The sequence below is a fragment of the Cimex lectularius genome, unplaced genomic scaffold (genome assembly GCF_000648675.2).
Source record: "Cimex lectularius strain Harlan isolate CLEC.00 unplaced genomic scaffold, Clec_2.1 scaffold321, whole genome shotgun sequence".
NCBI lineage: Eukaryota > Metazoa > Arthropoda > Insecta > Hemiptera > Cimicidae > Cimex > Cimex lectularius.
Window position 1 is genome coordinate 360993 of NW_019392921.1, and position 14178 is coordinate 375170.

Genomic DNA, 14178 nt, shown 5'->3' on the forward strand with positions numbered 1-14178 from the left:
AAACAGACGGTATGGTCTACTGCAAAGGACAAATAGGACAACAGTCTAAACTATCGACAAAAAACAAACTTACAATTTACAAAACACTACTACAACCGATTTGGACATATTAGGACTTTTAGAATTTGGAACGGATCAGTTCTTCAATAAACGGAATTTTTTTTTAGATCAATACAGATAACATACCTATATCATCACATTACATTCCACACATCAAATATTTTTCACATAGTCTAATTTCCCAATAATTCAGCTTTCCTTTTCCTATTTATCCCTTTCTATATAATCCTGAAAGGATAATCTGGCCACCAACACATTTTTTCCCTTCGTCGGCTCTTTTCACCTCAAAGAAGCCAACGCCTTATACAAAAATGTCTTTTCTATACCGACTTCCTTTCCCACCCCTTCAAAATCCAACGTATATAAACACAAAATAGCAAAATCTCACTGGCACTCTCGACACGACACGCAAGAATGGCACAATTACACAGAAGACAAACACTTTGAGCCCTGAAGATGATCTCAATAAAGATAGAAACGTTGGCACGATAAAGAAAATGTTTTTCTGAAACCTACATCACACCAGACTGCATCTCACGATTTCTACATAAATATCGATTAACGGTCACTAATCACCACACAATAAACGCAATGTCATTGTTGATAGTGAGGTTAGTGATGTAACGAGTTTTTACAATTTGTCTGATGACTTTTGATTAGAGGAATACACTGGATGGATGTTGGATGGCTTGGCAGAACCCTACAGCTCGACTACTTATGTCCAAAGTGGTTGCAGTACAGTTTTAAGGTATAAGGTTAGTTAAGTATTGACTGTTAAAACAGATTTCAGTCCTTGAAGTGCAACTAATGGACACTTTGCAAGTATTGTATCTGCCTATTTTTACCAGTAAATATGATAGAACAGAACTTGCAGACCAACAACAGGCAATCAAACTTTCTTACAGAATATTTAATTATGTAATCTCTAATTAGCAAAAATTATTTGCTAAAAACTTAAAACATGAAAGCAAGTCTTGCAATATAGGAAAGAAAGGATATGTGAAAAAAAAAGATAAGGTAAAATTACAAAATAATTAAATGGTTACACAATTAATATTTATTCATCACATTTTTTTATTCAAATATACCGGTAGTACTGTTAAATCATTACTTTTTTTAACGGTACATTTAATTACAATTAATTTATTAATAAATAATCAAATATCAGGAATATATAAAAACAGGGGAAACAATTATTTCGACGGCACAAAGGCTCAAAAATGAAACATATTTACAAAATAATACTTTGTTTTCTTTTAAAAAAATGTTTATGTAACAAAGAAGCGATATATATATATATGTATAATATCTATATATATCTTTTTATAATTTATTTATATATTTATATTCACGAGAGTCCGGAAAGCGTATTTGACACGTTACTATAAATTAACTTAAGCGAAGCAACTTCAGTAAACTCCCCCCCCCCATAGTTCACAACTTAATATAAGAATAAGAAAAATAACAATATTTTCAAAGCAGAAAAATAAATTGGCACAGCTATTAATTGGAACATGTTTTGAATTCTAGTAATTCTTTCAATTTGCCAAAATAAATAACTAGACGCTATTTATTCTAATTGTGATGTTGCTTCTTTTTTTTTTATTGTTGTATTATGTTTTGTTGTTTTTTTATTTATCGATTATTCCACAATGAACTATATATTGTCACATACTGAAATTTTTCTAAATTTTTAATGTAGCCTTTGAATTGTATTGATTTCTAAAAACAAACATTTTTGTTTTTTAAGAAACAAATATTTCTTTTAAACTCTCTCAATTTAAATATTAATCAATTTAAAACCAATTTGTAAAAATAACTTTATTTACTATATAATTATCATTTTATATTTTTTGTCTCGAATTTGTTCGTAAACTTGGTAAACAATAAACATTTCTCTAAAAAAATATTTCTAGTAAGTGTGCAATACACAATTTATTTTATTAATATCTCTTTTATTTTGCCAATAACCTGTATACATTATTCATTCGACGATCCAAAATAGATTTTGAACAATTCCTAATTGATAGATAACATGCAAAATTGATTTTTTTTTCTGTTTACAATCAAAATATCCATCCAATGTTTCAAATACATATCATCATTAGTCCATTAATTCTTACAATGTACAATTAATAAGCTATTAAGCTGTCTTTTGTCTAGAGGTACATCATATTGAGAATAAATTGAAAAAATATTTATATGCTATATACAAAGTTTAACAAATCAAATTAGTTTAATATGTATAAAGGTTATTTTCGTTATTTGTTTCTTTATCGGTTAAATTAACAAAAATTAAATTGGTTTTTTATGTATAAATATTTTTAATATAGCTGTTAGCTGACTAAATGACTAATGTCATATCCCTTTTATTAGGAAGATTGACTTTCTTTCCTTGCCACAGGCTGTTGTGAATCGTGAAAGCATCTATAGTGACTGTCAAATGCTTTGTATGTACTTGTGAGAAGCACTTTCCTCCAGAATTATACCTATTTAAAAAAAAATTTTGGTTACAAAACAAGTGATAAATAAAAATTTATGTAATACTCACTTAAAAAATTTGTCAAACATTCGATCTGTAACTTGTTTAGGCCCGGTTCCGTAGAGTTTTACAATTTCTTCAGTGTCGGGATAGTACGCGTACAAGGCCCTGAACTGGCAACCGGCATCTCTGAACAGGACCAGAAAATGCTTCGCTTCTGACCTATTCATTTCTTCTATGACCCTCATTTTCGCCTCTTTGTTCACAACTCCGGGAAATACACAATATTCAACTGCATTCAGTACGATACCCTGGAAACAAAGAACAAAATTAACAAATATATATTGCTAGGATTATTATAATACTTATTATGAGTCCCACCATGCCTAAGTTGTAATTATACCAAAAACTTAGTTGGACGAAACTCCTTATCCAACGTATTCAGTCTAGATATCATTCAAAGGTTGGAGCTAATGGGGACTACCCAGCTCATTAACAGGGAAATAGCCCTAATAAAAAACACCCCAAGCAAGATGTAAGGCCGCTAAAGCCAGAAACACACTTACCCGATGCTACCCGACGCAAATCAAAACTCCGATTTTCCATAAGGTTGCATTACCCCCGTGCACATCTACCCGATGCTACCCGACGCAAATCCAAACTCCGATTTTCCATAAGGTTGCATTACCCCCGTGCACATCTACCCAATGCTATGCCACGCTAACCTACGCTCTGCGATCCCCACTGTCCAGATTTTTGTCGGGTCGCATCGAGTACAGTCGAAGACAAAAGAACCGGACACTCATATTTTTATTCAAACTGCATGTATTATTGTTGTTATATTAATTACAACATACTTATTTTAATAGAAACCAAATTAGCTGTGATTAAAAATTAATTAGTTTTTATTTAAAAAATTGGTTTTAATGGTTTGGTAGAAAATTAATCAAAACACCGGAATATGATTTTTTGATATAATGAATTTAACTAACAATTTATTGTACTCGCTTCGGCGGAACATATACTAAAATTAGAACAATTTATTACACGGTTTTGCTCATAAAATTTAATTAACAATTTATTTCATAGTTTTGCTTGTAAAATTACACCATTTTCTAATGTCGGGTAGCATCAGAACAGGACACTCATATTTTTTGACACTCATACTTATTTCAAACTAAGTACATGTAATTTTGTCGTTATATTAATTACATGTTATTTTAATGAAAACCAAATTAAACGAGATAAAAAATGCATGTTTTTATAAACATTGTTTAATTGTGATGGTTAGGAGTAACTTTATTTAAAAGACAATTAATTAAGGTTTTTGGTTGAGATGAAAAAAGTTAATGGCACGAGAGGGATTCGAACCCACGACCTTCGGCTAGATACGCCACTGCTCTACCACCTGAGCTATCGTGACCTTGATAATTAATTGTCAGTTATTAATTGGTCAAGCGGACCACGAAAAAATGGCAAAAGGAGAGAAAACTCAAAAGGTGGGGTTGAGATGGGGAGTTGATGTCCGAGTAGATCAAGGTCACGATAGCTCAGGTGGTAGAGCAGCGGCGTATCTAGCCGAAGGTCATGGGTTCGAATCCCTCTCGTGCCATTAACTTTTTTCATCTCAACCAAAAACCTTAATTAATTGTCAGTTATTAATTGGTCAAGCAGACCACGAAAGTAGTGAATTAATTTATTTAAAAGAATTAGGTTTAACAAACAATTTATTAGATGGTTGTGCTCATAAAATTAAACTAACAATTTATTACAAGGTTTGGCTCAAAATAGTGCATTAAGAACAAAAGATGCGTTGCAATTGCATCGGATAGATGTGCACACCCCACCAAAACGTGGCAAGGCGTCGGGTAGCGTCGCATGGCGTAGCATCGGGTAAGTGTGTTTCTGGCTTAAGGGTTGAATGATCATAAGAGGTTAATTGCGGTCCTTATCATTCCCCTGGAGGAAACAGGCACCACCTCCGTGTATGTTCATACAAGTCTCTGACTAGACAGACCTCCAGATCTTGAGTTCTGAGTTGAGTAGCAATATACACCCCCCTGTGTGCAGATATCGTCCAGAAGAAAAAACAGCAGAGCATGTCTATGTAGACAGATGCCTACTCCTTGGAGAGGAAAAGCCTAAACCTGAAGGTTAGACATGGGAGACGATAAAAAAAACTCCAAAGCTATAGGTACCAATATCTGATTTAAAAAAAAAAAAAAAAAAAAAAATCAGGACGATCAAGTGCTCTTCGTTCCCCAAGGGATGCACTGAAAGAGTGATTCTTTACCTTTCACTTAATGTTTACATTCCAGCTCATAGAAGCTGTAAGTTATTATTTTTTGTGGTAGAGAGTGGGAAATTTAGAAAACAACACTGTTGTTTACCATTTTAAGCAACACACTGTTTCTTGAAACTTCAGTCTAAAAGTGAAGAAACTAGAGATTAATTACAATTAATTAAGATTTTTAGTTGAAATAAAAAAGTCAACGGCACGAGCGGGATTCGAACCCACGATCTTCGGCTTGATACGCCGCAGCTCTACCACTTGAGCTATCGTGACCTCGATCCACTCGACACTAAACACCTTAATTGGTCAAGCGGACCACGAAATTAGTGAATTTAATGATTTAAAATGAAGTATCCTTCACTAAAGCTCTCCGTGACCATTTCATTTGGCGTGGAGAATCCAATCCAATTTCACGAGATTTGAAAAATGGCAAAAAGGAGGGAAAATTCAAAAGGTGGGGTTGAGGTGGGAAGTTAGTGTCCGAGTGGATCGAGGTCACGATAGCTCAAGTGGTAGAGCAGCGGCATAGCCAAAGATCGTGGGTTTGAATCCCGCTCGTGCCATTGACTTTTTTATCTAAACTAAAAACCTTAATTAATTATAATATACTAATTGGTCAAGCGGACCATGAAATTAGTGAATCTAGAGATTAATATTAAGCTCGTGTTACCAAAGTACCTCAGGCTATCAGTACCACACTGGAGGAAGCAAGGGTGCGATATCATGCTCACCGTCCTGAATTGATTAAGGACGACTCCTTTTAACCTTAACTTTTCTTTTTTTTACAATACATACCAGGAACTGGAGGAGTTCCCTCCTGAACACTGCAGCTGTACAGCTTATTGTACTTTATCCTGGCTCCATTTTTGGGGGGCTCGCAACACGTGAATTTGAGCCCCCGGTGTGCCGGTGTTCTTCTATCAAAGAAACTCATTTTTGAAGGGGGTTGGGACTAAATTCAGGGTCGCTGAGATCTGATCCTGCTCCTTCCATTGATGAGTGTCGTGTCAATTTCTTTTCAATTGTAGCCACCGGTCCCCTTAGGTGTCAGAAAAAGTCCAGAGGCGACGGTGGGGATCGAACCGACGACCGCGGGATCTACTAGCCAAGAGTCTGACACCTTAACCCTTGGCTACCGCAGCCCCCACCAACCTTAACCTTAAGTTTACAATTATTCACTTTTAACAATTATTTTTGAACAATTTTTCCTTGATAGAATTTTTTAGGCGTAGCCTTGAGAAAGGAAATATATTTTTTAAAAACATCGGCTCAATGAAATAGATTTTTTCTAACCTATGTGACCGCTATCCCCACATCATCATCACCATAATCATCAACGGTCATCACCTAGCATATAATTTTTCCACTTTTAACAAAAAACAAAATGCAAACTTTTAAATTACATTTATCAGCTTATTCTTAATCATATAATTACTCAATTAATTATACACAATTTTTTCGAAATGAAAAATTTCTGATACAGGCGGGATTCAAACCCACGACTTTTGGCTAAATACGCCGTTGCTCTACCACTTGAGCTACCGTGACTTTTGAGGCATGGACGATCAAAGTCACGGTAGCTCAAGTGGTAGAGCAGCAGCATATTTAGCCGAAAGTCATGGGTTTGAATCCCGCCTATGACAAAAAAATTTTCATTTTGAAAAAATTGAGTATAATTATTTGAGTAATAAACAATGAAAACATTTACCTTATTACTCTTAGTTGTAGGTTGTCTATAAAGTCTTGGACCGGTGTAATCACTACCAGCATCTGACATGTTGTCGTCGAACCTTCGCCTGTGTGAAGCTGGCAGTGAACCGGGACCGGATGGTGAAGGTACCCTCCGCGGCGGTGTAGCTCTCCCAAGTCCTGAATCGGTATCGCCGTAGCGATACGCTAAACTGTCCTGGTCACAGCTGGACCCTGCGACACCCAGAAAACAAGTTAAAAACGTTCTGTACAACCGAGACACAATAGTTCAAATTGAAATAAATAAAATTTTCTGCCTAAGTCATCTGAAAAATCAAAATGTTTTAAATGTACTCTATATAAAATAATGGCAAAAGAAAAGAAAATGTTTCTATTCTATGATTTTCTAGCTAATGAGTAACCCTAAATATATTACTAAGATGTAAAGGAAAAAAACACCTCAACCTCATTAGAAAGCATGTTAAAAGCACATTGCGTTAATTGTTTTAATGAAATGTTTTTTATATATGTACACATTTTGTTTATTTCCATTATTATTTACAATTTTATTTTTATATTTTCTAAATTACAGCACTATTTACAGAATAAATAAACAGGCAATACCCTAAATGAGTATTATTATTTATACAATGCTTCTTTCGTATTTAATCCAATTTTGCCTCTCTAGTGGTACCCACTAATTAAAAGTTGACACTGTTTTGTTAAAATAAAAGATCTGCAAAATTGTAAATTAGACCGACGTTGGTGTCTGAGTGGATCGAAGTCACGATAGCTCAAGTGGTAGAGCAGTGGCGTAGCCGAAGGTCGTGGGTTCGAATCCCGCTCGTGACACTGACTTTTTATCTCAACCTTACTTAAATATTAATTAATTGAAAATTGTAAATTAGGTTGGAATATTTTCAAACCCAGCCCTCGACATAATTCTTCAAAATAAGTGGGCTGTATTTTCAGGGGAAAAAAGAGTTTGGCACATTGTTAGTTATAATTAAATCAAAAAAGATAATAGTCATTGTACAAATAAGAATTTACATTATTAGGGACATAATTATGTGAAAATTGCTGAACAAAATCCTTTTACTTATGCACAATAAGTTCAAGTAGGTCTTTTAGAGAAAAATTGTATTAACAATAAGCGACAGAATTTTTAAAACAAACTATGACAATATTTAGTTACATTTTAAACCTTATTTAGTTACAAAGTTTATAATTAATAAGTTAATATTGCTAATATTATTATTTTCATTAAATAAAAGTAAAATTATTTTAAATACAATAAATACACACTACGTACAAAATATGTCAAAGAACCAATGACCTCTTTGTTTTCCAAGTTTTGGAAATAAACAAAATATCTTTTACTATTTCGATATATTTTTCATTAAAAAAAGAAATTTATTCCCCCAAAATTATTTATTTGAAAAGTTAAGTCTTTCACTTTTAGATAAATATGTGCTTTTATAAAGTTATTTGAATATTTAGTGCTCATTTTTATTTGATTATGGGGTAGATCCGAACCATCACCGCTTGTAGGTTTAGGTTTTAAGTCTTACCAGCAAGATTCATGAGAGAGTTAGATTTGCGTCTCGCCTGGTAAGTCCCGTACTTTGAACGTCCCATCGTTCTCACTTCAGGTGATGCATCTGTAACCACACGCAATTTCTCGTCTGTTCTCAAAACGACTTTCAACCCCCAGAGAAAACTCGTTGGCTTTACGTAATTTGGTTTTGCAAATAAAGTTATTATAATACTCATTTCTCATTTTAAAGTGCTTAGTGCTTTTGCAATGTAGCTGTGCTTTGAATATTTGCTTGTACGCTTACTTTTATTGTGATTAAGAAGCTTTCAAAAAACATTTAGACAAAAAACAAAAATAACTACAACACATTTTGCTTTTCATATATGTTCAAGGTAAAAACAGTCAGAAAGCACATTTATTTATACCGACCGTAATAAGCTAAACATTAATACTCACCTCTTGATGTTTTATAGGACGACCTTCTTCCTAAAGATCTTCCTGGAGATGTTCCTCTACTCTCATCGCCGATTTCTGAAAGAATACTTCGTCTCTAACAACACACTTATCCCACAAACCATACAAACATGATTTTAAAGCAGAACACATAACAAAATACACTACAAAACAGCTAAAACGCTTCATCCTTTATTATTTAATTATCCACATTTCAAAAGCACTATAAAATAAAAATAAATAACAAAAGTATTTAATTAAAATAAAATACCTGAATATAAACGAGAGGAATTCTTTCTAGTTTCGGTTAAGCAGTCCTGAGAACCTCGATAGTAATCCCTCCGCATTGGGGTACCAAATGCTACATGCATCACAACATTCCAAACAAATTAACATAAAATAAAAATGCCTAATGTCAAATTTAGCTAGCATAAAGCCATTTATTTCTGATCTCTATAAAATGCAAAAGCTATAAAAAAAATATTTTTAAAAAATTGAAATGTATATTAGCAGTGTTTTGGTTTTCCTCATTTTTTTTTCTAATTAAACTTGATGTTTAATCAATTGATATTCAATCAATTTAAACACTTATAATCAATATTCAATCAATTGAGATCAATGGGCTGACGAGATCTTAGCTTTATACCATCTACAGTGTTGGTTTGTCAGATCTCAGAAGATTAGGTGGGTCCGTGCATTTTTTTTTTAATTTTCTCAAATTTCGACTTTATATACTTATAAAAGCAATCCTTTATAACATTCTAGCCCCATTACATATTATCTTTTAAGGTGGAAAAAGCCTTATTGAATGAGATTGTTAAGAAAGGGGTAGTTGATCCCAAAAGACAGTCTACAATAAACTGCATGTGTATGACTTAGAAACAGATGCCTATCAAAATTTATGTGGAGTTTACGGTGATCAACAGGTGGTTCTGATGTTTTCATAATGGCGAGGCGAATCCAAGACCGGCCTTATTGTTGTAGGCCTAATGAGCTTAAAAGCGAGAACTTATTTAAGGCATTAGGAGGAAGAGGACAAATATAACTATAACAAAGCTATCAGAGAGATTTCACACACTTCAAGCAGCAACAGAAAGATGAATCTGATATCTGGGTTGAACTGAAATTAAATTCATGGGTTTGCCTTACGAGAAACACTTGAATTGAAACCTAAATAAAAGAATAAATCCGAGAGGTTTATTTCCTATTTGGTCACTGGGGATGAGAAGTGGGTCCTTAAAAAATTCTCAACACTGAAGGACCATTTGCAACAAGAATGGAGGAGTCAAAAGCAGGATTGCACTCTTGGAAAGTATTATTGCCTGTTTGGTAGGATATCCGAGAACTAATTTATTGGCAACTCTAAGGCTGCTCGTCCATTGGAACCGAATTACGACGGCCGTTCAACAGCCGAACTATTTGACCAAACGGACGACCAGCAAGTCGAACGCCGTCGTCCACTGTAGTCGATTATCGTCAGTTCACGACACAGCCCAAATGGATGTAGAAGATTTGTTGCTGCTCGAAAATTCTTAGTTTACATACAAATGAAATGAAAGAAATAAACAAAAATATTGGAAGTTCCATTTTTAAAGCTATCCTTGACCACTTAGCTGGACATCTCACCGATGATAGAGTGGATCACGCATGTCCCAAGAGCCTGCTCCTCAACCGCACTAATCAATTTTGCGCAATCCATCGAAATGAAAACAAAACGAAAAGTAAGCAAAAAGCAAAGAACGGCGTTAAACAATGGTGAGCGTTTGATGTCACGTGGTTGACAGTTGAAGTCGAAGTCACCATTTGGCCGGATAGGACTGAAAAATCCAACTTTATTTGGATCGGAAAGTGCTTCGGCCGTACACGGCCCAACATGACCAAACGAATTGGTTTTAATGGACACGTTGTGCTCATTCGTTTCTTTGCTTTTGGATCATCCGGCCCTATTCGGCCATACAACGGCCGAACAAGTTTGGCCGAAAATGGCTTCAGTGGACGGCCTACCTTACCAAGCAACCAAACCGTTACAGGTGGGGTGTACTGTGCCCAGCTACAATGTTGAGGGAAAAACGTCCAGCCTTGATGAATAGACGGTGGTCATGTTTCAACACAGCAATATCAGATCTAACACAGCCACACTCACTCGGAGTAAAATTACCGAGTTAGGCTAGCAACAAATCTCACCCTCCACATTCTCCAGGCCTCGCCCCCTTCTGATTTTTACTTGTTCCCCTACGTAGATAACCAAGTGGTTATTTTTACTTTTTAAGTAAAAAGTAGGGAATTTTTGAACAAAAATGCTCTGAAAATCAGGCTTAGATTTATTTTTGTCTAACAAGGGGACGACCTGGTGGTCATGTTTTGGTGATTCTCCATTCCAAAATATCGGACATGTATCCACCACTTCTTGTGAATAAGCCCAGCCTGGTTTTGCCAAAAACTTTTATTGAGAAATTACATTTTCCATTTTGTAATATGTTTATTTTGCCGTTCTATTTGCTCAATCTATTATTTGAATATATAATTTTAGAACATTTTTTTTTTTAATGTAGATCACAGTAAAAATATACGTATAAAAGCTATCGAAGTTTATCAATAGCGAAAAGATTTCTAAAAACCAAATATTTTTCATGCGAAATGGTCAAAACTTGGATTAGACCTCATTGTAATTCTAGCATTATGCAATGCTGATGATGCTGACTTTCGGAAATATCGATGTAAATTAATTTTTGACTGATAATTTCGACGAACTTTCTGCCTGACTGACATTCCTAGTGCAAGCTCTAACATCTCAAAAGCTACTGGACCAATTTTTATGGTTGATTATTCGTTTTAAGGAAATAATCAAGTGCATTTTATAACTGTATCAAACATTAAAATTGGACTATTATTTCTATTTAAAAAAAAGGAATTTCTGATAAATAATTTTGCTATTTGGTTAATTTTATTATAGAAATATTTTATGTATTATAATGTTCAAAACTACATTCCTCTTCTTGTAAATAGTCCTTTTGACATTAAAATTCTTTCAGCCATATTTAAAAGAGCCGTTTCAAACAGATATTCCGATGACTTCTCAAAAATCAGAAAAATTTTACAAGTCAAAAAATAGATAAATTTAAATTTTTTAAAAATTATTTATTTAGATGCGGTCTTGTGTGCAAAATATATTTTATATATTCAATCAAAGTATTTCTAAAAAATATATTTTGCATTGTATAAATTCACTTTTCCACATCCATAATGTAATTGTTATATGTAAACAATGTTTGTAAATCCCAGGCCCTGAAGATGATCTCAATAAAGATCGAAACGGCACGATAAAGAAAACGTTTTTCTAAAACCTACATCACACCAGACCGCATCTCACGATTTCTAAATAAATATCGATTAACGGTCATCACTAATCACCACACATTTTTAAAAATTAATATTTAGGGGCCCAACTCTAGAGGTGCCAAAACGACATTTTGTATTAGCTTCCAGAGGAAAAAAAACCTACTTTACTTGAAAAATATTTGTTTTTAGTATTATTTTTATAGTAATATTTGTTTTGGTTATTGATAAACTTCAATAGCTTTTGCTATGTCATTGTTGTAATCTACATAAAAATGTAAAATGATATTTTCGCCTGGTTGATTTCAGCAAGTAGAATAGCAAAATAAAATAATTTAAAAAATGGAAAATTTCACTATTTCTGTGAAACCAGGGCCTATTCACAAGAAGTGGAAGATACTTGTCCATTATTTTGGACTGTAGACTCACTAAAAAAAAGTTTGGTCCAAATCCGTGACCCCAACACCCTGATCGTTCCCGTAAGCCAATAGACTTTAAAAAGGGCAAATTTCTGCTGCTATAACATTGGCAGTGTGTTGAATTTATGTTTTGGATTAAAAATTTGTTGCATTTATATTTTGAAAATTTAACTTTTTTTCTTAAAGCCAAAAAAAAAATTATGCAATAGTTTGACAAACCAAAACTGCGAGATAGGCAGGCCATTCATTCGATCAGACTGTAGCCTGTACACCTCATGATGAAATAAAAATTAATACTTTAAAAACAAAAAATAATTGAAAATTATTTACTATTAATAAAGATTTTCAATTCCCAACAAAAAAAGAAATAAAGAAAATTGACACTACAAAATCAATAATTACAGGACAAATCAAGTAGTGCTATGAACAACTAATTTTTTCATGTGTATAAAACTGTAAATTGTGGTAACTTTAAATTCGTAATAAATACTGTAAATTGTAGCTATATGGTTTGTAATTTAAAATTTGTTGATTTAAAAAAATGCTAGCATCAACAATCCTAAATTAATAAGCACCTATTATCTAATAAATTGAAAACGCCTTATGCTACACTAATACATGCCTTTCAAAAATAAAATTTAAAAAATCTAACTGCAAAAACAGGTGCATGCTACAATCATGCACGCAATAGATTTATGTTGAGATTATAATTTTACCAGATAAGTTTGAAGAGGAGCCTTTTTTCCCTCTGCTCGGCGTCATCGTCCCATCATGGGCATCAGCACCAGAATCAATGTGGATCGTTTTTGGACGAGGCCTAGTTGGTTGTCCGGGTTTGTTTCTCATCTTAGCACCTGAGCTACCCGTTCCTGGACTATGTATAGTCGCCTTGAGAGAATGTAATAATTCTTTGTCTACTTGTTTGCCCTAAAAATATTTTTATAATTAACCATCAATCTCGATTGTTATAATCATTAATGTGTAATAAATACTTCTCGTTCGGCTTCTTCAATCGCTTTTTTAATTTTATATTGTTCTAAAATCTGAGCTCTTCTTCGCTTTTCTTCTTCTTTCTTTCTCTGCTTCTCCTCCTCTTTGGCCTTTTCCTGGTCCCTTCTTCTAGCGATTTCAGCTTCTTTCACGTTACGGGCTTCTTCTGCAGCCTGCCTCCTTTGTAATGACATCATCAAGATCCTTTCCTTCTTCTTTTCCATCTCGTCCAACGTCCCCTAGAGAGAAAATAGAAACAATCAACTCACATTCTAAAGATATAAATATAAAAGTCCTTCTAACAAGCTTCACAAACTCACCGGGTCTGGCTGGTTACCGATAACGATTGGCTCAGCAACCGGCAGGGTCGGGACACGGGGTTCCATGTCTTTTGCTCTTGATGGGGGTGCAGGTGTAGGACAAGCTTGAGGTGGTGGGGAATTTGTTACCCTAGGTTTGCTTTCAGGTGGTACTGCTGAAGTCACACTACCAGTGTCTAAAACTTGTGTTAATGCTCGTTCCTACAAAGGTGCAAAAACAAAAACTATAGAAATATGAAAACGGTGTAGGCTCTGTGAATTAAAAAAGCATCTGTATACCTACAAGCATTTCTATATTTAACCACTACCAACAATTAACCCAATTTTGTAGATTTCTGGCATATGGCAGTTAAAATTGATTCTTTGCACTTCACTTTTTAATTTCTTGTTAATGGGGGTTTACAACAGCAGAGAGAGGTCTTATCAATCCCCAGGAGTTGTTTTTTTTTGGGGGGGGGGAGCCCATTTTGTAAGTACTTTGTGTGAAATGACTTCAGTATTAATGAAATTTGAGAGCAAGGAACCATCATTGTAGTGCTGCATTCAAAATTTACACAACTGAAATCACAATCTCATGCCACCTCTACACAATGGCCCAC

The 14178-nt window shown here is 34.1% G+C and overlaps 1 protein-coding gene across 15 annotated transcripts in view; it reads right to left on the minus strand.

Moving 5' to 3' along the window:
• Positions 1–1530: 1530 nt before the first annotated feature.
• The window catches only part of LOC106673154 (patronin), an 88445-nt gene continuing 75797 nt past the window's right edge, over positions 1531–14178 (minus strand). For 7 of the 15 annotated variants that reach the window (XM_024229311.1, XM_014405164.2, XM_024229316.1 and 4 more), the window contains 9 exons: positions 13580–13780; positions 13262–13498; positions 12986–13196; positions 8786–8875; positions 8518–8592; positions 8096–8185; positions 6544–6758; positions 2612–2853; positions 2405–2549 (listed from right to left, as the gene is read on the minus strand). In XM_024229311.1, coding sequence (XP_024085079.1) covers positions 2405–2549; positions 2612–2853; positions 6544–6758; positions 8096–8185; positions 8518–8592; positions 8786–8875; positions 12986–13196; positions 13262–13498; positions 13580–13780 — 1506 coding nt within the window. Of the gene's footprint in view, positions 2550–2611; positions 2854–6543; positions 6759–8095; positions 8186–8517; positions 8593–8785; positions 8876–12985; positions 13197–13261; positions 13499–13579; positions 13781–14178 lie in introns of all 15 variants that reach the window. The other 8 variants (XM_024229309.1, XM_024229314.1, XM_024229312.1 and 5 more) reach the window with 8 other exon arrangements.